The sequence below is a fragment of the Physeter macrocephalus genome, unplaced genomic scaffold, assembly GCF_002837175.3.
Source record: "Physeter macrocephalus isolate SW-GA unplaced genomic scaffold, ASM283717v5 random_11, whole genome shotgun sequence".
Taxonomy (NCBI): Eukaryota; Metazoa; Chordata; class Mammalia; order Artiodactyla; family Physeteridae; genus Physeter; species Physeter macrocephalus.
Genome location: NW_021145298.1, coordinates 160,717 through 185,232, shown reverse-complemented (window position 1 = coordinate 185,232; position 24,516 = coordinate 160,717). Strand labels below are relative to the sequence as shown.

Here is a 24,516-nt window from a genome sequence, read left to right as displayed (position 1 = left end):
TATAGTCATTTTCACAATATTGATTCTTCCAATCCAAGAACATGGTATATCTCTCCATCTGTTTGTGTCATCTTTGATTTCTTTCATCAGTGTCTTATAGTTTTCTGAATACAGGTCTTTTACCTCCTTAGGTAGGTGTATTCCTAGGTATTTTATTCTTTTTGTTGCAGTGGTGAATGGGATTGTTTCCTTAATTCCTCTTTCTGATCTTTTGTTGTTTGTGTATAGGAATGAAAGAGACTTCTGTACGTTAATTTGGTATCCTGCAACTTTACAAAATTCATTGATTAGCTCTAGTAGTTTTCTGGTGGCATCTTTAGGATTCTCTATGTATAGTAACATATCATCTGCAAACAGTGACAGTTTTACTTCTTCTTTTCCAATTTGGATTCCTTTTATTTCTTGTTCTTCTCTGATTGCCATGGCTAGGACTTCCAAAACTATGTTGAATAATCGTGGTGATTGTGGACATCCTTGTCTTAGAGGAAATGCTTTCAGTTTTTCACCATTGACAATGATGTTTGCTGCGCTATTTCTTCCTGGTTCAGTCTTGGAAGGTTATACCTTTCCAAGAATTTGTTCATTCCTTCCAGGTTGTCCATTTTATTCATAATGGCTTTTATTATGTTGAGGTAGGTTCCCTCTATGCCCACTTTCTGGAGAGTTTTTATCATAAATGGGCACGGAATTTTGTCAAAGGCTTTTTCTGCATCTATTGAGATGATTACATGATTTTTATTGTTCAATTTGTTAAAATGGTGTATCACATTGATTGATTTGCATATATTGAAGAAGCCTTGCGTCCCTGGGATAAATCCCACTTGATCATGGTGTATGATCCTTTTAATGTGTTGTTGGATTCTGCTGCTAGTATTTTGTTGAGGACTTTTGTATCTATATTCATCAGTGATATTGGTCTGTAATTTTCTTTTTTTGAAGTATCTCTGTCTGGTTTTGGTATCAGGCCTCGTAGAGTGAGTTTGGGAGTGTTCCTTCCTCTGCAAATGGGTCTGGCTAAAGGTTTATCAATTTTATCTTCTCAAAGAACCAGCTTTTAGTTTTATTGATCTTTGCTATCATTTTGTTTCTATTTCATTTATTTTTGCTCTGATCTTTAGGATTTCTTTCCTTCTACAAACTTTGGGTTTTGTTTGTTCTTCTCTCTCTAGTTACTCTAGGTGTAAGTTTAGGGTGTTCATTTGAGGTTTTTCTTGTTTCTGTCATTTGTCTCTAGGTGTTTTTTGATTTCCTCTTTGATTTCTTCAGTTATCTTTTGATTATTTAGTAACATATTGTTTACCCTCCATGTGTTTGTGTTTACAGTTTTTTTCCCTGTAATTTATTTCTAATCTCATAGTGTTGTGGTCGGAAAAGATGCTTGATATGATATCAATTTTCTTAAATTTACCGAGCCTTGATTTGTGACCTAAGATGTGATCTATCCTGGAGAATGTTTTGTGTGCACTTGAGAAGAAAGTGTAATATGCTGTTTTTGGATGGAATGCCCTATAACAACCCAATCCAAAAATGGGCAGAAGACCTAAATAGACATTTCTCCAAAGAAGATATACAGACTGCCAACAAACACGTGAAAGAATGCTCAACATCCCTAATCATTAGAGAAATGCAAATGAAAACTACAATGAGGTATCACCTCACACCTGTCAGAATGGCCATCATCAAAAAATCTACCAACAGTAAATGCTGGAGAGGGTGTGGAGAAAAGGGAACCCTCTTGCACTGTTGGTGGGAATGTAAATTGATGCAGCCATTATGGAGAACTGTATGGAAGTTCCTTAAAAAACTAAAAATAGAATTACCATAATACTCAGCAATCCCACTACTGGGCAAATACCCAGAGAAAACCATAATTCAAAAAGACACATGCACCCCAATGTTCACTGCAGTGCTATTTACAATAGCCAGGTCATGGAAGCAACCTAAATGCCCATAGACAGACGAATGGATAAAGAAGATGTGGTACATATATACAATGGAATATTACTCAGCCATAGAAAGGAACAAGATTGGGTCATTTGTAGAGAAGTGGATGGAGCTAGAGAGAGACTGTCATACAGAGTGAAGTAAGTCAGAAAGAGAAAAACAAATATCGTATATTAACGCACATATGTGGAACCTAGAAAAATGGTACAGACGAATCAGTCTGCAAGAAGAAATAGAGACACAGATGTAGAGAACAAATGTATGGACACCAAGTGGGGAAAGTGGTGGTGGTGGGGTGGTGGTGTGATGAATTGGGAGATTGGGATTGACATATACACACTAATATATATAAAATGGATAACTAATAAGAACCTGCTGTTTAAAAAAATGAATAAATTTAAAATAAATAAATAAACAAATATCAATTAAATCTATCTGGTCTATTGTGTCATTTAAAGCTTTTGTTTCCTTATTAATTTTCTGTTTGGATGATCTGTCTTTTGGTGTAAGTGAGGTTTTAAAGTCCCCCACTATTACTGTGTTACTGTCGATTTCCTCTTTCATAGCTGTTAATATTTGCCTTATGTACTGAGGTGCTCCTATGTTGGCTGCATATATATTTATAATTGTTATATCTTCTTCTTGGATTGATCCCTTGATCATTAGGTAGTGTCCTTCCTTGTCTCTTGTAACATTCTTTATTTTAAAGTCTATTTTATGTGATAGGAGTTGCTACTCCAGCTTTCTTTTGATTTCAATTTGCATGGAATATCCTTTTCCATACCCTCACTTTCAGTCTGTATGTGTCCCTCGGTCTGAAGTGGGTCTCTTGTAGACAGCATATACATGGATCTTGTTTTTGCATCCATTCAGCGAGACTATGTCTTTTGGTTGGAGCACTTAATCCTTTCACGTTTAAGGTAATTACCGATATGTATGTTCCTATTACCATTTTCTTAATTGTTTGGGCTTTGTTTTTGTAGCTCTTTTTCTCCTCTTGTGTTTCCCACTTAGAGAAGTTCCTTTTAGCATTGTTGTAGAGCTGGTTTGATGGTGCTGAACTCTCTTAGCTTTTGCTTGTCTGTAAAGGTTTGATTTCTCCATCAAATCTGAATGAGATCTTTGCCAGCTACAGTAATCTTGGTTGTAGGTTCTTCCCTTTCATCACTTTAAATGTATCATGCCACTCCCTTCTGGCTTGTAGTTTCTGCTGAGAAATCAGCTGTTAACCTTATGGGAGTTCCCTGGTATGTTATTCATCATTTTTCCCTTGTTGCTTTTAATTATTTTTCTTTGTCTTTAATTTTTTTCAATTTGATTACTATGTGTCTCGGCGTGTTTCTCCTTGGGTTTATCCTGCCTGGGACTCTCTGTGCTTCCTGGACTTGGGTGGCTATTTCCCTTCCCATGTTAGGGATGTTTTTGACTATAATCTCTTCAAATATTTTCTCAGGTCCTCTCTCTCTCTTCCTTCTGGGACCCCTATAATGCGAATGTTGGTGCATTTAATGTTTCCCAGAGGTCTCTTGGGCTGTCTTCATTTCTTTTCATTCTTTTTTCTTTATTCAGTGAATTCCACCATTCTGTCTTCCAGGTCTCTTATCCGTTCTTCTGCCTCAGTTATTCTGCTATTGATTCCTTCTAGTGTATTTTTCATTTCAGTTATTGTATTATTCATCTGTTTGTTTGTTCTTTTTTTAAAAATTAATTAATTTATTTGTTTTTATTTTTGGCCGTGCTGGGTCTTCATTCTGTGTGAGGGCTTTCTCTAGTTGCACTGAGCGGTGCACAGGCTTCTCGTTGTCGTGGCTTCTCTTGTTGCAGAGCACGGGCTCTAGGCACGCAGGCTTCAGGTGTTGTGGCTTGCGGGCTCTAGAACGCAGGCTTAGTAGTTGTGGCTCACGGGCTTAGTTGCTCAGCGGCATGTGGGATCTTCCCAGGCCGAGGATCAAACCCGTGTCCCCTGCATTGGCAGGTGGATTCCCAACCACTGCTCCAGCAGGGAAGCCCTATTTCTTTGTTCTTTAATTCTTCTGGGTCTTTGTTAAACATTTCTTGCATCTTCTCGATCTTTGCCTCCATTCTTTTTCCAAGTCCTGGATCATCTTCACTATCATTATTCTGAATTCTTTTTCTGGACGGTTGCCTATCTCCAATCCATTTAGTTGTTTTCATGGGGTTTTATCTTATTCCTTATCTGGTACATAGTCATCTGACTTTTCATTTTGTCTATCTTTCTGTGAATGTGGTTTTCATTCCACAGGCTCCAGGATTGTAGTTCTTCTTCCTTCTGCTGTCTGCCTCTGGTGGATGAGGTGATCTAAGAGGCTTGTGCAAGCTTCCTGATGGGAGGGACTGGTGGTGGGTAGAGCTGGGTGTTGCTCTGGTGAGCAGTGGGTGGGGCTGAGTTCCCTCCCTGTTGGCTGTTTGGCCTGAGGCGACCCAGCACTGGAGCCTAGAGGCCCTTTGGTGAGGCTAATGGTGGACTCCAGGAGGGCTCAGGCCAAGGAGTACTTCCCAGAACTTCTGCTGCCCGTGTCCTTGTCCCTGTGGTGAGCCACGGCCACCCCCTGCCTCTGCAGGAGACCCTCCAACACTAGCAGGTAGGTCTGGTTCAGTCTCCCCTCGGGTGACTGCTCCCTCCCCTGGGTCCCATTGCGCACACTACTTTGTGTGTGCCCTAAAGAGTGAAGTCTCTGTTTCCCCCAGTCCTGTCGAAGTCCTGCAATCAAATCCCACTAGCCTGCAAAGTCTGATTCTCTGGGAAGTCCCTCTCCCGTTGCCGGAACCCCAGGTTGGGAAGCCTGACGTAAGGCTCAGAACCTTCACTCCAGTGGGTGGACTTCTGTGGTATAAGTGTTCTCCGGTCTGTGAGTCACCCACCCAGCAGTTATGGGATCTGATTTTATTGTGACTGCGCCCCTCCTACCGTCTCGTTGCGGCTTCTCCTTTGTCTTTGGATGTGGGGTATCTTTTCTGGTGAGTTCCAGTGTCTTCCTGTCGATGATTGTCCAGCAGCTGGTTGTGATTCTGGTGTTCTCGCAAGAGGGAGTGAGCACACGTCCTTCTACCGCACCATCTTGAACCAGTCTCCCATAATCTTTTTCTGAGAGTGGGCACTGCGAATTTTGGAAGCCTCAGGCCCTACCAAACCCAGATGTTCCCCAGAAGTACAAAGAATTTAGTAACAGGGTATTGCCTTATTCAACAAATACTCATCAAAAGCCTTCTATGTGCCGGGCACCATGCCAGGCCACTGGGGTGTGGGGGTGAACACTCTCCCAGGTGCCTGGTGGGCTCTGTACTCAGGTGCATGGTACAGACCTCTGAAAGCGCCATGCCAGCAAGGTGTACTTTTTAGTGGCAAAGTCCAATAAGAATCTTGCAAAACCTAACCCTGCTCACCCACTTGCCCATGCTGAGCTCAACTTAAGAAAACATCCAGGGACCTAGAAAAAGCAAGAACCAAGCCAGAGAAGCCCCACTCTGGTCCCTGAGAGGCAAGGGACAGGTGTGCTGGGAGCACTCTGGAGTCCTCCCCAGGCCTTCTGGGACAGAGTAACAATTTGTTCCCCACCTCAACCACCGCCCAACTTCCAAGCTAAGAAACTCTGAGCTGTGAGCGAGAAGGCCAACCAAGATGGAGGGAGACAAAGTCTAATGAAGACACAAGAAGGAAGACACGAAATGCACAGGAGCATTGAGAAAAGGCCCAGGCCAACACAGATGCAAAGACAGGGATGAAGAGATGGAGTGACATGAAAGGAGACTGGGGAAAACATGGAAGCGAGGAGAAAAGCAGAGCTGAAAAATAAACACCTGCCACCAGAGAGAGCTCAGAAGACAGCACCGAGAAGAACAGCCAGCAGAGAGAGCCGTCACTACATGGTCTGGAGGCAGCTGGTCTCTCGGGTACAGCCCTGGACACTGGGACCCAGGCACAGCCTGGGTAGAGAGCAAAGGGCACGAGGGCTGAGGAGAGAAGAGGGCAAGGGAGGACCACCTAGGAATCCTGGCAGGGTGCACATCCGGGAAGGTGAAAAGACCCTGGAAATAAGAAAATGTCATCACCTTCGGGTGGATCCCACACCGACATCCTACCCTGCAACCTCGTTAGCCGTCCATCCTCAGACAAACATAAGGGCCAGCAAAGCAGCCCAGAATGTAGAAGGACGGTGGGAGCGAGGGAGAGGGAAAGAGAGAACAGGAGAACAGATAGACAGACGGGATGTCCCAGCATCCACCTCTCGAGGGCCATTCATTTCCTGACAGGAACGTCATTATCTTGCTCGACAGAATCATATGGTACGAAAGGGAACATGGTGGGGAGAAGCCACCCTATTTTGGGATAGAAAAATCAGAGAGAGAGAAACAGAGGGAGAAAGAAGGTTATTACATAATTTCCACTTTCTACCCTCCACCCTTAATGTTCTATCTGACAGGCTCCTCTCTTAGGGGGGAAAAATGACAAATCCAATCCAAAATTCAACAGCCTGTGTTCTGTTCGGAGAGCACACAGTGTACTGTACAGCCCATAAAACTCCAAACAGCCTCCAGACACTGCCGCAATCGTCCTCCATCAAAACACTTTGTCTTGCATACAAAAATAAGATACAGCGCTGAACGGAATACAAAATCAGCCCATTACAGTACAGGGAGACTGCTACTTAGCAACGAGGGGGCTCTAAAGCCTCGATGCTCTACAGGAAGCAAAATCTGTCGAGCCTGTTGGGCAAATGATAAACATTAGCAGTATTAAAAAACACAAAAGCCATGTAAATGGATAGACATAATGTGGAAACGAATTTATAGAATAAATTGGGAGGGGGGACTCTTCAAGCCTAGGGGGAGAGGCTGGGCTCCAGAGGGGTAGATGCACGAGCTTCCCAAACCCCCGCTAAGGCACCATATGGAGGGAGAGACATGTGTATTTGGGGGGAGGGCTATGTGAATCCCCTTTTCACACAGGGGCTGTAGGTGAAGGGGTGGGAGAGAAGTGGTGAAAACACTGTTTAATACGATGACCTGCGATGAACTTTCCGAACTTTCTCTGTACAGCTGGCCCAACGTGACATCTTCAGGGCCGGGGGACCCAGGCACACACCTCCAGCAGCACTGCGGTGGGCAGATGGGTGGGCTTTATCTGCCCCGGGGCCAGCATCGCACCCAATGCCATCACAGGACCTGTCACTTGCTGTAAACAACATCCCTGACCAAAAAAAAAAAAAAAAAAAAAAAAAAAAAAAATCCAACCCGGAAAACAAAACCAAAAACACCCCATCTGGGCTGGAAACACCAGTATATTTCATCAGGTAAAGGGGAAAAATACCCTGGCTGTGAATCAGCAGCGGGGTTTCGGTTCTCCGCCAAAACGGGAGCTAAAAGGCAAAGCCATATTCTTCTGGTCTCCGCTTAGGCTCTTGAGGCAGAAAGGGAGAAGGGGCGGGGGTGGGGGACAGCGAGGAATGGGGAGGAGAGGGGGAAGAAATGTATTTTTCATCAGCCAGTATATAATTTATAAACAGCACTAAACAGTTTTTGTTTTCTTTCTCGTCTCTCCCGTGTACGGGCTTGGACAGCAGTCAAGGCTGCGTTAATTTCTGCTTTGGGTACAGTGTGTTCTTGGAGGCACATCTGCAAGCGATCATAAACTCTCTGGAATGCTGGCAGAACATCCAGACCTGCCGGCAGGCCGGTGACGACACCACTCTGGGAAAAAGTTCGGGAAGCAGGCCAGGTTCAGAGCAGGGAGGGAGAGAGGGGAGCGTGCTGGAGAGAGAGCCGGGGAACGTAGCTTCTCTTCCCTCTTCCTGTGCCCCCATCACCCAAGAGGACCAAGGGGAAGGCAGGCTCTGAGCCACTCACATCCCATCTTAACCCAAACCCTCCATCGTGCCCAGCTCTGCAGGCATGCTGAGTGAGGCTGAGGTCCTGAGAAGTTTCTTCTTGGTTATCTCCTGGTTTTACCCTGATGGCAGAAAGCCAACCAGAGGAAGGGAGTGAGCAGAGAGGGAGCAAATGAACCGTGGGTTCCAAGCTGCCTGGACAACCCCAGGCTCTTGCTTTGAGCAGATGCCTGATCTGGGAAGAGAGAGGGGAGCGAGAGGAAGAAGCTGCAAGGTCAGGAGAAGCCATCTTTGCATCCTGAGATTCCTCTCCATCGTCGTCACGGGGACCAGCTCATCTCCCCGCCTCGCAGTCACAGGGCATAAACCAGTTACCTCGTTCCCCCACACGTTCTCTGTCTTTGGGAAGAAGGACCCTGAACCTCAAAGCTTAGTGTTCCCAAAAGAAAAAAAAAGGGGCACAAGTACAACCCACACATCTTTGACATCGCGTGAAATTTTGTTTCTTCCATCTGATCAGGGGAAAGCATGAGAGAACCAATCTGGTTTCTGACCCCAACCCCTCCTGCCCTTTTCCCTGCCAGACGGTGACCTGGCCCCAGATGATATGCCCTGGCCACACCATGCTGCTGCTGGAATCAGAAGATCTGTCAGCCAAAGACCATGTTCCTTCCTGGTGGCTCTGACTGTGGCGAGGAGTCTGGTATCGGGGTGTTTCTCAATAGCCAAGGCTCACAGTGCCTGGAGAAGGGTGAGGAGGAGTGAGCATGCAGGATGGGACCCCCCCCACCAAAGAAAGGCTGTGTGCCCCTAACCACTGCAAGAGGCACAGGCCACGCCCCGCCCCCCTCCAGCCACGCCCCAGGACTGACTGCCAGTCACGCCATTTCCCCAAGAGTCTTATGCACCCTATACTCCAGCCTAGTGTGCATCAAAAAGCCCAACAGTCCCTTCTATTCCAGAGGAATGAAAGTGTCCCTTCCTTATCCAATCTTTCAGCGCTTTTGAGTGCCCTAGGTAAAATGCAAATCATTTTGCTACTGGAAGACCTTGCAATCTTGCCCGGCTCCTCCCTTCTAAACCCTGCCCCCTCCCCCCACGCCCAGCCTACAGGCCCAGCTACACTTCACATCACCCCAGGCGGCGTGGGCTGCCCCCACCAGGTGCTCTCAGAAATCCATTCTACTACCTTCTCCCAGGAGCCCCCTTCCTCCTTGAACTCCTCCTAGAACTCTTTCTTGGCGCTCAGCACACACCACCTTCTTTTATGATAACTTTACAGTCAAACATCTCTCCTACTAGACATAAGCACCCGGAGGGTAAGGGTGCTGCCTGTTCTCCAGTGTTAAGTACTCAGAGCCTGGTGCATCTGCTGGCTCCAAAAATGAATGACACTCCCAGAACAGAAGCAGGCCACAGAAATATGCAAGCCTCTAAATAGTAGGCGGCCAAGGCAAAAATAGGGGCAAGCAGCTCTGGGTGTGCTCAGTTATAATCCACCAGCACATTAGGCCAAGCTGTGGGAAATACTACCTAATGGGAAACGTTACCCGAGCAAATCACAGGACCAACTCGAGTCATTGCCCGAGTCTGTGGCTTCTGCATGGACATCCAGAGCTAGGATGTTCTCTTAAGTAAGAACAAGGAGTGGCAAAGAGACAGAGGCTCCCACAAGGGATGGGGCAGCAAAGGATGGGCAGGAGACTTCAGAGTGATCCGGGGATGCAGAGGGGCTGGGATTCTTCCCCCGGCTCCCTGCACTATCTTCCACCCAAGATTCATGCTCCAGAAGGGGCAGCTTTGCAAAGTGTTCTAGGGGTCACTTTTCTCACCCCAAATCTCTTTCTCAACGCTCAGATCCTCCTGATCCCCAAACCACCTCTGAGAATGCAGGGTCTGGCCAGATCAATCTCATTAGTGAGTGAGTTAGGTTATTGTTCGTTAATTTAAACTTATTGTTATCATCAGGTACATCTCATAAACATTTGGTTAGTTAACGCATTCAAATCGAAATCAAAACTTCAATTAAGCTGAACGTTCGCTACTACCATTTAGGGTCTTAAAAAAGAAAAAAGAAAGAGAGAGAGAGAGAGAAAAAGAGAGAGAATTGTTTCTAAGAAGGGCCTCCTACAGGGCAAACTTCTAATTAAACAAATTGTCAATTTCAACACAATGAAAACTGATTTAAGAGTATAAATTTGGTATTCCAGTCACTGAAAATAAGACCTCACAGTGTCGATCTTATACAGGCTGATTTCCTTGGATAGGAAAACATGGAAGAGAGAAGGAAGACAATTCGAGAAAGAGGAAAGCTGGGGGGGAGAGTGAGCCAGAGCGTTTTATCCTTTGAGAAATAATATCTCCGCAGAATTCAATGAGGCCTGTACTCAAGCATCAGAGAAACTCCTTCTTTCCTCTTCCTTCACCCCACCCCTACCAGATGAGAAAAAAAAAAATTAATCGTGTATGATGACAAACTTGGCTCAGCACTCACTGTACACACTGTACCCACAAGGCTGGCACCCAGCCAGGCCTGGCCCAGCGCCAGAACTACAATAACAAACACAGGCCACGCTCGCCAAGAGGGGGTAGGGCAGCAAGCACGCAGAGCCCGTGCAGCTCTGCGAAGGAGGAGAGACAGTAGGAATGAGCCTCTCCTGGGCAGTGACAACATTTAGGGGAAGCCAGGAGCTCCCTGACCCCAACCCAGAGCCCAGACTCCCTTCACCACGGCCTGACCCCTTTTTAAAACACAGTCCCCAGGGCTGTGGAGCAACTCTTGTTCCGTGATGCTCTGCACTGCTGCTCCAACCCCTGGCGATCTTGTGTAAGGTGGGTCTGCACTACAGACCCTCAGGGGCCATCCTGGCTGTTGGCTCCCTGCATGGAGCCTTCAAAACAGAGCAGAAAGAAAATCTCATGTCATCTAATCAAACGTCTCCTCTAAGACCTCACATAGGTCTGTTATCGTGCAACTGGGGGAGGAACTGGAACCGGTAAAACCCAACTTCTGCTACTGGAATCCTGGAGAAGACCTGGTACCAGCGGCCCAGCCCTCTGACCCCACCTCCCTGACATGGTCAGGGCTCTCTAGAGGCCTCAGGGCCTTCACTGGTTAACAGGGGGGCAAACAATTCGGGATCTAGCCTCACGAAGCCCTTGTTGCTGCTTTATTTTCAAGCCATCCTGGCACAGGGGTGAGAGATATATGGGACCAGAGAAAGAAAAAACAGAGCACAGAAATATCAGAGTTGAAGCAGGCTATGAGCTATCTGCAAGGGTGAATTAAGGCCCTGCTGTGACCCATCATACCTCCCCCATCACCGAATCCTCTTTTATAAGGGCAGTGGCAAGTGAATTTCAGAGGGACAAAGCATTTGCACAGACTTCAGGGACAGACAGGAAAAGTTAAGCAAATAGGCCCCAGCTCCCAAAGCTGCCGGGGTATCCATACAAGACTGTGGGACCATGAACTGGCATCTCGGTCATGGGGTGGTGCAAAGTCACTCATCTTGTCAGAAGCGGGGGCTCTGCACCCCCTGAATGTGCATAAGCAGCTCCTCCTCTCTCTGCCACCCCACCGGCCCTACCAACACTGCTGAAGTGTTGGGCTTCACGACGGAGACCTCGGCTAACTCACACTTAGCCAGTGGGCTCCTGGCTGCCCTCCAGTGAACCCCTGGGACACAGTCTAAACACTTCCTATTGCAGGAGAGACCCAGTGGGAGACTGGAGTTTCCTTGAGTTGCCCGGCCTCCCAGGCAGCAGTCATCCTCCATTCAACCAATATCTATAGACTCCAATAATGTGCCAGGTAATGTGCTGCACGTAATGGGGACAGACCCTGTCCCCAAGTAGCTTATTCCGGTCTATTAGGGGAACAGAGGGAAAGGGAAGTTACATTTGCTGAGAGCCTATCGTGTGTCGGGCAGAGTGCGAAGTGTCTAACGGGAGCCTTCCATTTGGAGGCTCAGAGGGTTTACATTTCTTGCCCAAGGTCACATGGTCAGGAGGTAGATGCCCAAATTCCTAACCCTGATTCCCAAGCAGGAGGAGATAAGGCAATTCCATTAATAACGATAATACAGAGAAGAAAGATTGGGTCCAAAGACAGCTTCGGAGAAAGAAATATGGAGCCCAGGGGAAGGCTCAATTGCTTCTGGCCGGAGGTGAGGAACAGTTGATGGCATCATGGAAGGGACCTTGGAAGATCTGGGAAGACTGGGGATGGGTTATTCCACGCAGAGGGAAGGGGGTGAACAAAGCCACAGAGCTTGGAAAGCGAGATGTGCTGGTCCACACACACGGCACGCCGACAAGCACACGAGTCTGGCTAGTGCACTAGACTCAAGGAAACAGTAAGGAGAAAGGGTGCTTACCAGGCTGAGTTACTGAGAGGGCGAGGAAGCTTTCATCGCAGGCTGTACTACCCGCGTGGAAGTGTCCAACGGCCCGTAGTCAAGAGACCACACAGGGGGCTGGAGCAAGGAGCAAATGAAATGGAAGACCCACACTCTGCTCTGGGGGAGGGTGGCTGACCTGTGGGCAGACAGCTCATGAACCCCCCCCACCCCACTAAACCCTGGACAACCTGCAAAGGTGAAGGGGGAGCAAGAAGACTGGAGGTGCAAGTTATAAAAATAGAAAGAGTGCACGGGTACCAAGCAGATGCCAAGCACAGGAGCGCCTGGACCAGGACTCCGGGCCAACGTGGGGCAGGTGGGGGATGAGGATGGCTCTGAGGGGCCAGGTGTCGGGGAGGGGGGGCCCCACGGGGAGCAGAAACGGAACACAAAGACACGGGGTACGGCGAGACAGACAGTGGCCCGGTGCGGCCCAATCTTTGGATCTGGAAGAGGGAAGATTGGGAAGTGAGGGGAGTTAGGGCACTTGACGAAGGGCCACGAAGGCCAGGGAGAGCGACAGCACCCCATGCAGCGCAGAGGCCCAGGGGCTCTGCAGTGAGGCAGTGGCGAGCGGAAGCATACAAAGCTACCGAATGGCATCTCCATGACCAAGGCGATGGAGGCAGTGAGGACAGACTATAAACAGCCAGACTGTCCTCAACAGGAGTACGGTGATGGGAACGCTCCCGAACGACAGCTTCAGAACCGGGGAAGGGGAGGGAGGTGGAAGCAGAAGCGGCCACTGTATGGTAAGGAGTGTACTACAGACGCCTTCGTCATATATTCTGTCACCTAACTGATATGAGTTAGCAACGCCCGCCCTTTACAGGTACAGAAACTGGGGGTTCAGAAGACAAACCTGCCCGAGGTCACACGGATGGAGATCTGCCCAACCCCAAAGCAGACTCATTTCACAAACACTTGAACCACCAAGCGCCTGGAGGGCCACTTGCTGGAGGCAAAATAGGAAGGAAGAGCAGACACCGACCATGGACTAGATGGGAGACAGCAAGACCGAATAAGAAGACAGCCCCCTCTTCTCCCCCAGAACGTGACTCCAAGGTTGAAAGGCAAGGGAATTAGAGGGAAAAGAGCACTGGCCCCAGCAAGGAAGTGCGGTGGCCTCTCCAACTGAGCCCAGGCGACGGCTTGGCCTCGAAGCAGCAGCACTGGACCTGCTGTAACCTTCCCTCCACCGAGGACGCCTGGGCACGCTGCATGTCAGTGCTTTTCCCCTCTCCACGCCTCATGGGGCAGAGAAGCTTTGCTCAAACACGAGCAAAAATACCAGCAGCCGCCGAGTCGACCCCACTAGAATTGGATAAAATTAACTTGCAAAAGACAGCACGCTGTAACTAGCTTTGTGTTCCAACCTTTCTATATCTATTTAATTAAAGGCTCCTGTATAATTAGTGAACCCAATAGTCAGATTCATTAGACAGCGAGAACCTAATTCCACAACCGTTCTGCTAATGAAACTGCAGTCTACTTTGGAAGGTGGATCACAGAGGGCACGGGGTACCCACGAAGCCCCAGGAAGCCCAGGAGAGCAGGAGGATGGGTTCATCCAGACGGTCACATGGTCAGGATGGACTTTTTACTCCAGGAGCCTGGAGGGGGCATCCACAGGACGAGGTGGACCAAGGCCCGGCTGGCAGTGGGGATATCCACGCTCTGAGTGGGGGTGAAGGTGGGCAGGAGCTGGGTGCCCGTGCTCCAACAGGCCAGTCAGGGCATCCTCGCCTACCTGAATGAGCCAGTAAGTGCATTCTCAGTCGCAAACTATCCAGGAACCGCTTTCCGCAGAGCTCACACCCGTACGTCTTCATCCCACTGTGCAGCTTCCTGTAGGGGAAAGGAAAAGACAGGTTGCTGCTGCTCTGGCTGAACAGAAAGCGGGCCCACCCCTACCTGGGGGCTTTGCAGCCATGCCTGTGGCAGGGGAGCAGGAGGAAGGGAGCTGGAGGGCAGGGGAGCTGGAGATGGGCACTGACGGAGACATATCCCTGGATCCATGACAGCCGGGAAGCCCCCTTTCCCATGGAAGGCTGCCAAGGAAGCATCTATTCCCGGTCTTGTCCAAGGGCTAGAAGAATAGGGCACTTCCTACTTCTTCATCCACTGGCACATAGACCAAGAAGAAAAATCAGATTCAATCGTGGAGAGAGGAAAGAGGAAGCACCAGGCCAGTTAGACAGACATAATCCTCACGAACTAGCACAAAGCATACGTGGAGGCAGAGGTGCGCCTCTGCTTACTTCACTCGCAGCACGGCCCTCACTGTGCTGCGCTGTGCATATACCTGGCTCCCCAAAGAGACCACTGACCCAGGAGGGCTGCCCCGTACCTGCTCTCTCTCACAGCCCAGCACCCACACAGTGACTGGCACATCGCAGCTTATTAGTGAACTGATGCCTTCATGGACAAAAAGATGCTCCCCTCTCGGGCATCCAGAGGTTCTCAAAACTGCAGTCATGGGCTTCCCTGGTGGCGCAGTGGTTGAGAGTCCGCCTGCCGACGCAGGGGCCGCGGGTTCGCCCCGTACCTGCTCTCTCTCACAGCCCAGCACCCACACAGTGACTGGCACATCGCAGCTTATTAGTGAACTGATGCCTTCATGGACAAAAAGATGCTCCCCTCTCGGGCATCCAGAGGTTCTCAAAACTGCAGTCATGGGCTTCCCTGGTGGCGCAGTGGTTGAGAGTCCGCCTGCCGACGCAGGGGACGCGGGTTCGTGCCCCGGTCCGGGAGGATCCCACGTGCCGCGGAGCGGCTGGGCCCGCGAGCCATGGCCGCCGAGCCTGCGCGTCCGGAGCCTGTGCTCCGCGACGGGAGAGGCCACGGCAGTTGAGAGGCCCGCGTACCGCAAAGAAAAAAAAAAAAACCAAAAAAAGCTGCAGTCACTCTCCAACACACAAAACCTTCCCCAAAGGCCCAGCTTTTAAAGTGTTTTCCCACTACGTCTGGCCAGGGGATGAGCCCTGGCAGAAAGAAAGGTTTGAAGAAACCAGATAACATCACTCTATAAACAAAAGGTGGTAGTCGTCGGTTTCGGCTTTCCAAAGAACTTCCATGTACGTTATCTCATTTATTCTGTGAGGTGAACCTGGCACCCATGACCACCCCAGGAAGACAGAGGCCCTGGTAACCCCTGGTCACAGGCCCAGCCTGCAACCCTCTTCCAACGCCAACTCCCAGCCTGGGGCCTTTCCCACCAGACCCCGCCACTCAGTCAGGAGCCAGCAACAGAGCTGGTCAGAGGCAGGGAAGCAGGCGGCTAGCGGGGAGGTGCTGGGAGAGTCTGGGTCGCGGGCTGGCCAGGGGGCCATCTGGCCCAGAACTCTGCCTTTCCTCCACCCACACCCCTGTTCTCAGGCCTGTCCATGCCTCTGCCGGATACAGGATCCACCCCACCCTGTCTCTGCACCTTGCCTGTCGCCTCCTCAGGGGCCTCAGCCCTGAGAAAGGGGACAGGCAGTGGCAGCCAGAGGCAGGAGCTGAGGGCGATAGGGCCGGCAGGTGGGCACCCTTAGAGCCAAGAGCCCGTTGCAGTCAGGATGTTGATGTGTTAGGACCACGATCAAAGGCTGGAGGGCTGCCGGTACTGATATTAGATGAATGCAGGTGGGGAAGGGGAGGATTATACACTCAAGCCAGTGGTGCCCGGATCTGCTGTCCAGATCACAGAACTAAACCAAGCCACCCACTGCCAGCACCTTCCGAATCCCACAAGAACCCAGAGGTGCGTCGATATCCCTTGGGCCCCGGGATGAGTATGGGTGCCAGTCTAGTGGCTTGAAGACAGCATATGGGGTCCACTGTGTGCAGCTTCTGACAGTGATCATGCCCAGTCCCCCTCACAGAACTCTTTCTCAATCACAGTTGTGTTTGCTTGCTTTCCCTTTACCGCTTTGCCAAAGACAACAAATGATTTCTCAATCACAAGTGCACACACACCCTCATCCATGACACTGTCGTGCACCCCACCCCCATGTTATCTGATCCCCAACCGAGGCTGATCCATCCCAATTGAGAAATAGTAACGGTACAGAACATTTTCACTGAACATTCTCAACTCTAAACATATTTCACAATGCTGGGCACTCGGACATGTCCTAATAGCATTCTGGGCAAAGCACGGTTTAAAATACGTACCCAGGCATGTGTGTGTGTGTCTGTGCACGCATGCATGTGCACACACTGTAGTTGAGTATGCCTGTCACTTGCCTGGGCATGACAAAGGTTTGCTTTCCAAAGAGCTGTTCCAGGGAGCAGCAAAAGCTCTGTCCACAAGTGGTTCCACAGGTGACCCTCGTACACAAGTTCACGGTCAGGTCAGGTGGATGGAAGCATGTGGGTTTCAGTCTTATTTATCTCCATCTTTTTCTTCACTAATGCTTTTTTTTAAAAAAACTATTTATTAATTTATTTGGCTGCGCTGGGTCTTAGCTGCAGCACGTGGGATCTTTGTTGCAGCATGCAGGATCTTTCAGTTCCGGCACGCAGGATCTAGTTCCCTGACCAGGGATCAAACCTGGGCCCCCTGCATTGGCAGCGTGGAGTCTTACCACTGGACCACCAGGGAAGTCCCTTCACTAATGTCTTCTTAGCTTCCAGGGGTGCCCACCTCTGGGGTGGCTGTCAGGAGGAAGAGGAGGACAAACACCCATTCAGGTTTGTTTTCCCAAAGGACACTGGAGCGGCCAGGCTTCAGGTTTCAGCAGTCACCACCAGGATAAGCATCCTCACCCTGGCTCTTGGACTCCCATCTCTTCCCCCTGCAGGTTTCAGATCAAGTCTCTCATCGTGCTGAACACTTTCTGGGTAACCCTACTGTTTTGTTTTGTTTGTTTTGGTGCAAACGGATTTGCCTGGCAACTGGTGTCAGTGGCTTTCTTGACCAACTGGATTGGCATGGTGTGTAAGGTGATGCACTCTTGCCCTCTACTACAGAGGGAGCAGGATTCGGGGAAGGATGCCAGTTGAGCAGCCATAAGACCTGGATTTTTGTCCTAACTTGGCCATTAACTTGCTTTGTGACCTTAGACAAATCACGCTATCACGATCTGTCTGCATCTTTTCACCTGTAAAGTGATGGGTGATATCTAAGCTTCTGGTTTCTCATGGTGTCCAAATTTTATTATTCCAAAGTCTTACCCACGTCCTTTTACCCAGCCTCCAAGGAATTCCTCTGAGGGGCACTATTATCTCTCTAAGCCACGTTCCACCGTGTGATGTCTCATGACACCAGGGCAGTCAGGCTAGGACAGCCCAAGCAAAAAACTGACACCCGTTCTCAGATATCTACTCATTTTAAAACCTTCTAATCCAGATGACCTGAGTTCCCTCCTTTACTCACCTGTGATCTTTCAGTGAAAGAAACTTCCAGAACTCATGACCAGCCTTTCTTTGGAACCTGCTGCCATGCATCTTCCAGCCTTCAGAGACATGGGTGTCCTCTCCTGCCCAATCCTTGGGGTAAGGAGACTGCCTTGCACCTGACCCCCTAACTCAGTGCCCTGCACGGGTTCCCAGAGGCAAGCATGGAATCCAAGCGATCCCACATGTAGTTCGAGGACAAAGGTCCTGCCTCACTGGCGGGGGGACCAGGGCAAAGCACACAAAGTTCAGAAGAGAAAAAGGGAACAACACCTCACAGGCCTGGAGCTCAACGGAGCTCAGTGCCGGTTCACCCATCCCTGTCATTATTGTTCAGACACCAAGGGATGGATGTGAAGAGGTAGAGACTTCTAATTCAAAGAAAAGGGAAATGGCAGAGAAGAATCTGAGTGCATTCAAGGACCACCAACAGACTTTCTATGGCACGGGCTGCGGAATGGCCAATGTGGAAACAGAATCGCAACTGGTTTCCAGAGTGAAAGTACAAACTGCAGGAACTCAGGGTCTTTCACCCTAGACCCCAATCCTTACCACCTCTGCCGCCACACTATGCCGCTGCAACGCGTTCTGATGAAAGTGGAAATTCCGTCCGCCTCCTTCTTCCTTACCACACACACTCATATTTTCCCAGGCCAGCCCCGCCTTTTCACAAGGTCAAACTACTCATGGTCATCTGAGGTCATCAGCCTCCACGATAACACAGGAAGGGAGGACAGCTGGGGACATCTTTGCACCTTTCTACATACGCTGCCTTGGTTTTCACACTCTCTTCTCTGAGAAGCAATAGTGTTGAACACTGTTTTGAAAGTAACCCAGTTCTAGATGGCCCAAGCAACTCCATGCTGGACTCAGGGGAACGTCCATTCCCCATAGGCTTCAGGGACCCACCACCCGCTCTTGGGGAGCAGGCTCAGGTGCTCCGCAACTACGACCACACCTGGCCCACTGGGTAAACTCATCCTGAAGGTAACAGGTTTTCAATTTTGTCCAAAAAGACAAAGAAAAAATTAACCTCTAATGGGTTTCTAGCTATTGTCTCAAGAGACCTGAATCATTATGGGAAATCAGAGGTAAGCAAATACGAATCTTTTAACAAGTAACTGGAGGGAAGGACACATTCCTTCTCACTGATTCTCAACCACACAACTCTCACTAGTAATACCAAGCTAGCAAGCTACACACTCATTCAAACCACTTTCGTGCTGCTGTGAGTCTGAAAGTTCATAAAAACTCATCTGCTTCAGACTGTAACTGTATAATAGCAGAAGCCGTGTTTATCTTTCCTTTTATTTATAGGGCCTAGTTTAGAAGTGACTGCTCAATGCTGCTAAAGAAATTCCTCGATCTGAGGTGGGGTGCAGGCATCCTCTTCTCATCTGAACACTAGTCCAAGCACAAGAGCTTCAAGGGCAGCCTCCAACCTCATCCTGTGCCCCCGAAGTCCACACAAGGAAGGCCAATGGCAACCTCATAGCCGCATAAAGCCTGAGCTTCAGACCAACCTCACCCTCGGGATGAGTCTTCGTCTCCCTAGCCCGCTAGAAGACAACAGCAGAAAAAGTGGCAGCAGGGAGAGACTCACGCCAGACTCCAGCCTCCCCACCCTCAGCCTCCAGGGACAGCTGACTACAACAGCTGTTCCCTAAGGGGCGCCCTCTGTACTATACCCTGCAGGAGAAGCTAGGCCTTCCTGTATCCCACACAGAGCCAAAGACTAAGGGGAGAATTCTAGAAGGGCCAGCAGCGCTGTTTGTCTGAGAGAGAGGGGTTCAAGGCCCAGCACCACCAATGTTCCATTTCTTCCCGAGTTCTCTGCCTGGAGACAAACGGCAGTGAGAACAGACCAATAGGTAAGAAAGTCTAGAGAGGGAATTCTGTTCCAATAACCCAAGGGCTGCCCTTCTTCGCTGTGCCCCTGGGGAGATGGAAGTGCCTGCCCTATGAGTTTTGCTGAGCACACCACACCAGCACTGAAAACTAGGATCTGTTATGAGGGAAAGTGAGTGGAGGGAACTACCCACTTTTGCATGAGGAAGGATGCAGTGGGGAAGCCATCCTATAAGGAAGGGCCTTTATAAGATAATGTGTTCTTTGATCTCACCCTAAGTGACTCTATCCCCTGCTCCCACCAACACTACAGCTCCAGCAGCTCTGAAGGGCCTTCCAACTCACCCCCTCTACTTGGTCTGAGCTGCCCCACATGCAGAAGTCACCCCAATGCTTGATCTTTTGCTTTCTGATCCCGTGACAGTCAACTTGACCTATACAGTGCTTCTAGGGGTACTCAGAACACACAAGGACAACACAGGAGAGTCTGTGTGTCAGCTCCCAACGATGGTCTAAATGATCCTACTTTCTCAAAAGCCTGCTGCCCCATGGGAATCAATACTCTCCAAGGCCCTCTACTTACCATGGGAACACAGCCCCCTGCAAACCTCTCGCCCCGCTCTTGATCAGGACCTGCCCGCTGGCCCTGACGTGCTACCGTGTCTCCCCATGTGGGCACTGTATGAGGAGGATCCCTTCACAGGCTCTGACAATGCTCTGTCTTCAAAGCAGTAAATAACCCTTAAATCCAGTGGTAAGAGAACCTCACCTGGCCTCGCTCACCTCTCCGAGTCGAAACGGAACTGACAGAGGAAAAAGCTTACGTACTTCAGCAACGGGCTCACTCTTCTTCCCCAGACCATTAAGTTCACAATGTACCTTCAATGTCCACTTACCTTCAATTCGAATAACAACAGGAAGGCCAAATAGTCAATGCCATTCTGGGCTTGAATTTTAAGAGGAAGAGACAAATGAAAAGCCATTAGGTTACCAGGGGTTTACCCCCAAAAGCAACTTCCAGAGAGACTGCAGGGTGTTTCCATACATGGTCTGGCCTCCTGTACTTTCTCCACATGCCTTTTTGTGGCGAAGGAATCCTCTGAACGGAGCCTGTTCCACTAGAGGCCTCCACCCTAAGCCAAAGCAGGTCATCCACAGGACATCTGGGATGCTCAGGGAATGTTCCCTACCTTCTAAGGGTGACATGGTACCTTCTCAAGGAGCATCTCTTCATGCCGCCAACGGTGAGTGACATATATCAGTCCCCGTGGGTCAACAATCACACCCAGTACCATTCTCCTTATGTACTTACTTGGAGTATCAAGTTCCTGATTCTGGACTAAGCCCTTTATAAGTTCTTCAAAACTATAAGTTCCTAGAGGACAGGAACCAAGTCTCCATTTCCACCTCCCAATCCCTCAGCACAGATGCAGGCAGCCAGAGCAGACCCATGAGAGGCTACCGCGAGCGAAGCAGCCACCAAGCACCCCAAGACAAAGGGATACTTGACACTGAAATCCAGCCCTGAGACTGCCTGGATTCAGAGAGAAGGTCTGGTACCCCCAGGGAGAAAAAGAAAATAATAGTTCTAATATTGGCTAGGAAATGGGTCACGTTCATTTTCTCAAGGCATAAATAAGGGAAATTATCCTTTTACCCACTTTTTTTAAATGTTGAGCTTAGACAGTCATTTGACAAGCTGCGAATGCTTAGCTGATATTACTGCAAATTATCCTTCTAGCAATAGAGTTCGTTGCTCTCTGACTAGTCAATATTAATAAACATTACCGAATGCTTTTACAACACAATTTATTTTTTAATACAGCTCTTTATGTATGTCATAAAGTAAATATACCAATAAAAGGCAAGGATTTCAAACAACAGATTAAAAAAGGCAACCAAGAACTAACAGAGTGCTAGTTAACACCTTCCGTGCTGCTGAATGGGGGGCAGGCCTGCACCGAGTGTCCCTCTGCTGGGAATTCAGGCCTGTGGGCCATGGAAGATGGTGGCCATTTGGTTGTTTCAGAGCCTTTTAAAGGGAAGAGAGAGAATACCAAAGGAGGCATGTTTTCTCAAGAATGTAGATGAGAAGTGTGGTATACTGACTGACCGAAACACTAGACTAGTGGTGGGGGGCTCAGTGTTCACCCCAGCTCTGCCAGGAACCATCCAGGTGACCTTGGTCAAACCACTTACCCTCTCTAGATTTCACCCTGCAGCTTTGCAACAATGCAAGAATTGAGTTAGATGATTTCCTAGGTCCGTTCCAATCATGTTTATGACACCGAAAGGCTGTGGGGTTGACAGGGGCCTGTGCTAGGCAGACTATACCCTCCTTCGTGAAGAATCCATGCCAGATCCATCCCCTCAACCTCTGTTATTGAACCCAGAACACAGGAGGGACTCAGTGCATCTTTGTTGAATGAATGAACAAACAAACATGAAAGGGGATTCAAGGAGAGAAAATGCAGAGGCTGAAAACTCCCCCACTGCCTCTACACACACACACACACACACACCCCACACACACACCCCAGTACGAGAACAGCTGTCCCTACAGATGGCCAACAGGCACATGGAAAGATGCTCAGCATCGCTAATTATTAGAGAAATGCAAATCAAACCTACAGTGAGGTACTACCTCACACTGGTTAGAATGACCATCATTAAAAAGTCTACAAATAACAGATGCTGGAGAGGGTGTGGAGAAAAGGGAACCCTCCTACACTGTTAGTGGGAATGTCAATTGGTGCAGCCATTATGGAACAATATGCAGGTTCCTCAGAAAACTAAAAATAGAATTACCATATGATCCAGCAATCCCACTCCTGGGCATCTATCCAGAGAAAACCATAATTTGAAAAGATACATGCACCCCAATGTTTTATAGCAGCACTAGTCACAATATCCAAGATATGAAAACAACCTAAATGTCCATCAACAGATGAATGGATAAAGAAGATGTGGTGTGTGCGTGTGTCTGTGTGTGTGTGTGTATACACACACACACAGACACACACACACAATGGTATACTACTCAGACATAAAAAAGAATGAAATAATGCCATTTGCAGCAACATGGATGGACTTGGAGATCATCATACTAAGTGAAGTAAGTCAGAAAGAGAAAAACAAATACCACATGATATCACTTACATGTGGAATCTAAAATATGACACAAATGAACTTATCTACAAAACAGAAACAGATTTACAGACATAGAGAACAGACTTGTGGTTGCCAAGGGCAAGGGGGGTTGGGGGGTAAGGATTGGGAGTTTGGGATTAGCGGATGCAAACTAGTATATATAGCATGGATAAACAACAAGGTCCTACTGTATAGCACAGGGAAGTATATTCAATAGCCTGTGATACATCATAATGGAAAAGAATATGCAAAAGAATGTATATATATGTATAACTGAGTCACTTTGCTGTATGGGAGAAATTAACACAACATTGTCAATCAACCATACTTCGATAAAATAAATTTAAAAAGAACAGTTGTCCCTATTGTCCAAAAGAGAAGACCTCCTTGGGGTTCTTAGAAAAAAAGCGGTGCGTTCTGCCTTGCTCTGGGATGGAGGCCAACCTGGAGCTGACTGAAGGGTGGTAGGGGCTGTCCTGAGCCTTGAAAATATGAGGAAGGACAATGTCATTCCCCGCGGCCATAACCACACCAAGTACAGTGCTTTCAGATAAGGCTGCCCGAGAGTGTTAAAATACAACGTCAAAAATGACAAAGGGCCATGCTAATCTCCCCGCAGCAACTGCTCAGAGAAGGATCTCCGTGGCTGCCCAGTACCAGGAGGCCTGGGCTTCGGGCTCTTATGTCACCGGCCCTTTGTTTTAAAATACCCAGTTCTCCTGAGTCATTTATTTGAAATATCTCTAACAACAAATTTCACCAAGAACAAAAGTTTTTCATTTGTGCACCAGGCTACAGGACGATCTTATCACACACAATCTCATACTGTCTCTTTCAACAAGGTCTTAGCGTGCTTATCTGCGAAGTTCCTGGTAGCCAAATATGATTGAAATGTTCTATTTATGCTCACTGGATTAAGGAGATGTTGCAAAACTGCACAAAAACCTGGCAGATGTAAGCAAGGTATTACAGCCCGGGCAGTTAAGATCTGAGGCAAAGAGATCAATACACACTTTTGTAGTTTCTTTCTTCTTCTTCTTTTTTTTTTTTTTTAAAGAAACCAGAAAAGTTGTGCTTTTAGAAAAGGGAAGAGGAAAAGGAGTAAAATGCCTTAAGATTTATAGCTTCTCAGAGCTTTTTCCAAACCCCAAACAGGGCACCATGATGCATGCTTGATGATGTCAGCCCAAGGGAAACAAAAATAAATCCAAAATATTCTCTCCAGATCCTAAAAGGCCCTATAAGGGAATTGAACTATGGTTATGGAGGAACAGCATTTTTGCTCTCTCTCTCCCATATGAGGCTTTCAACCAGCACAGATAGCCCATTTCTGGGAAAACCCTTTCAAAAAGCTATAGATTCCTCCTTAATCTTCCTGTTTTGCCTGGGGGTGGGCAGGAAACATCGTCTCCTAGTTATCTAGGCTCATTTTGACATGTTCTCACTTTAGCCAGGCAGCCAAAACGCTACCTTCAAATTCCACAGACCAGCCTCGGATCCTCAGAGACTACTGAAAATAACTGAGGTTTATTAAGGACCTAAGAAGAAAGCTCCTGTGGAATTAAATCCTTCTCAAAATCTTCTTAATGTATATTGCCTCGTTCTTTCTGCTTTAGCACACTGAACATTGAGCTACGTTTCTATGAGGATTCTGAGCTTTAGAGCCATCATTGTGAACCTCAGTTATGAACACAAGATAGGAGGATACACAGATGAACCTGTAAGGACATCCAATCACACTGTGAAAGTCACTGTCATTTTGTTAAAGGAAAAAGGCAAAAACCCACCAGATAGCCACTTCTTTGCTGGTTCTTTTTTTCTTCTAGAGAAATGCAAAAAAAAAAAAAAAAAAAAGTCTAGTCAACGAAGGTTTTATAATGATAAGGCTAATGCATTGATATATCACATCAGACTCTGGAAGGGTTTGCTGAGGATCCTCTTAA

The 24,516-nt window shown here is 48.2% G+C and overlaps 1 protein-coding gene and 1 long non-coding RNA gene across 13 annotated transcripts in view; one reads left to right on the top strand and one right to left on the bottom strand.

Moving 5' to 3' along the window:
- ZBTB16 (zinc finger and BTB domain containing 16) overlaps positions 1-24,516 on the bottom strand; it is a 168,409-nt gene that overhangs the window by 57,232 nt on the left and 86,661 nt on the right. For 7 of the 11 annotated variants that reach the window (XR_008616473.1, XM_028483210.2, XM_028483212.2 and 4 more), the window contains one exon: positions 13,944-14,041. The exons of 3 other annotated variants lie outside the window; for them this stretch is intronic. Coding sequence is in view for 6 of the 8 variants with exons in the window: in XM_028483210.2 (XP_028339011.1) it covers positions 13,944-14,041 (98 nt within the window). In the remaining 2 variants the exon portion in view is untranslated. Of the gene's footprint in view, positions 1-13,943; positions 14,042-24,516 lie in introns of those variants that run through there. One more of the 11 variants, XR_003678042.2, reaches the window with a different exon arrangement.
- Positions 1,241-24,097, top strand: LOC114484771 (uncharacterized). 2 transcript variants are annotated; one of them, XR_003678046.2, is made up of 5 exons: positions 1,241-4,547; positions 8,375-8,541; positions 16,887-17,020; positions 17,570-17,674; positions 18,893-24,097. It is a non-coding gene; the product is annotated as an uncharacterized lncRNA (long non-coding RNA). The 2 variants fall into 2 exon arrangements; XR_008616478.1 differs by lacking the exon at positions 16,887-17,020 and having other exon boundaries at positions 1,242-4,547.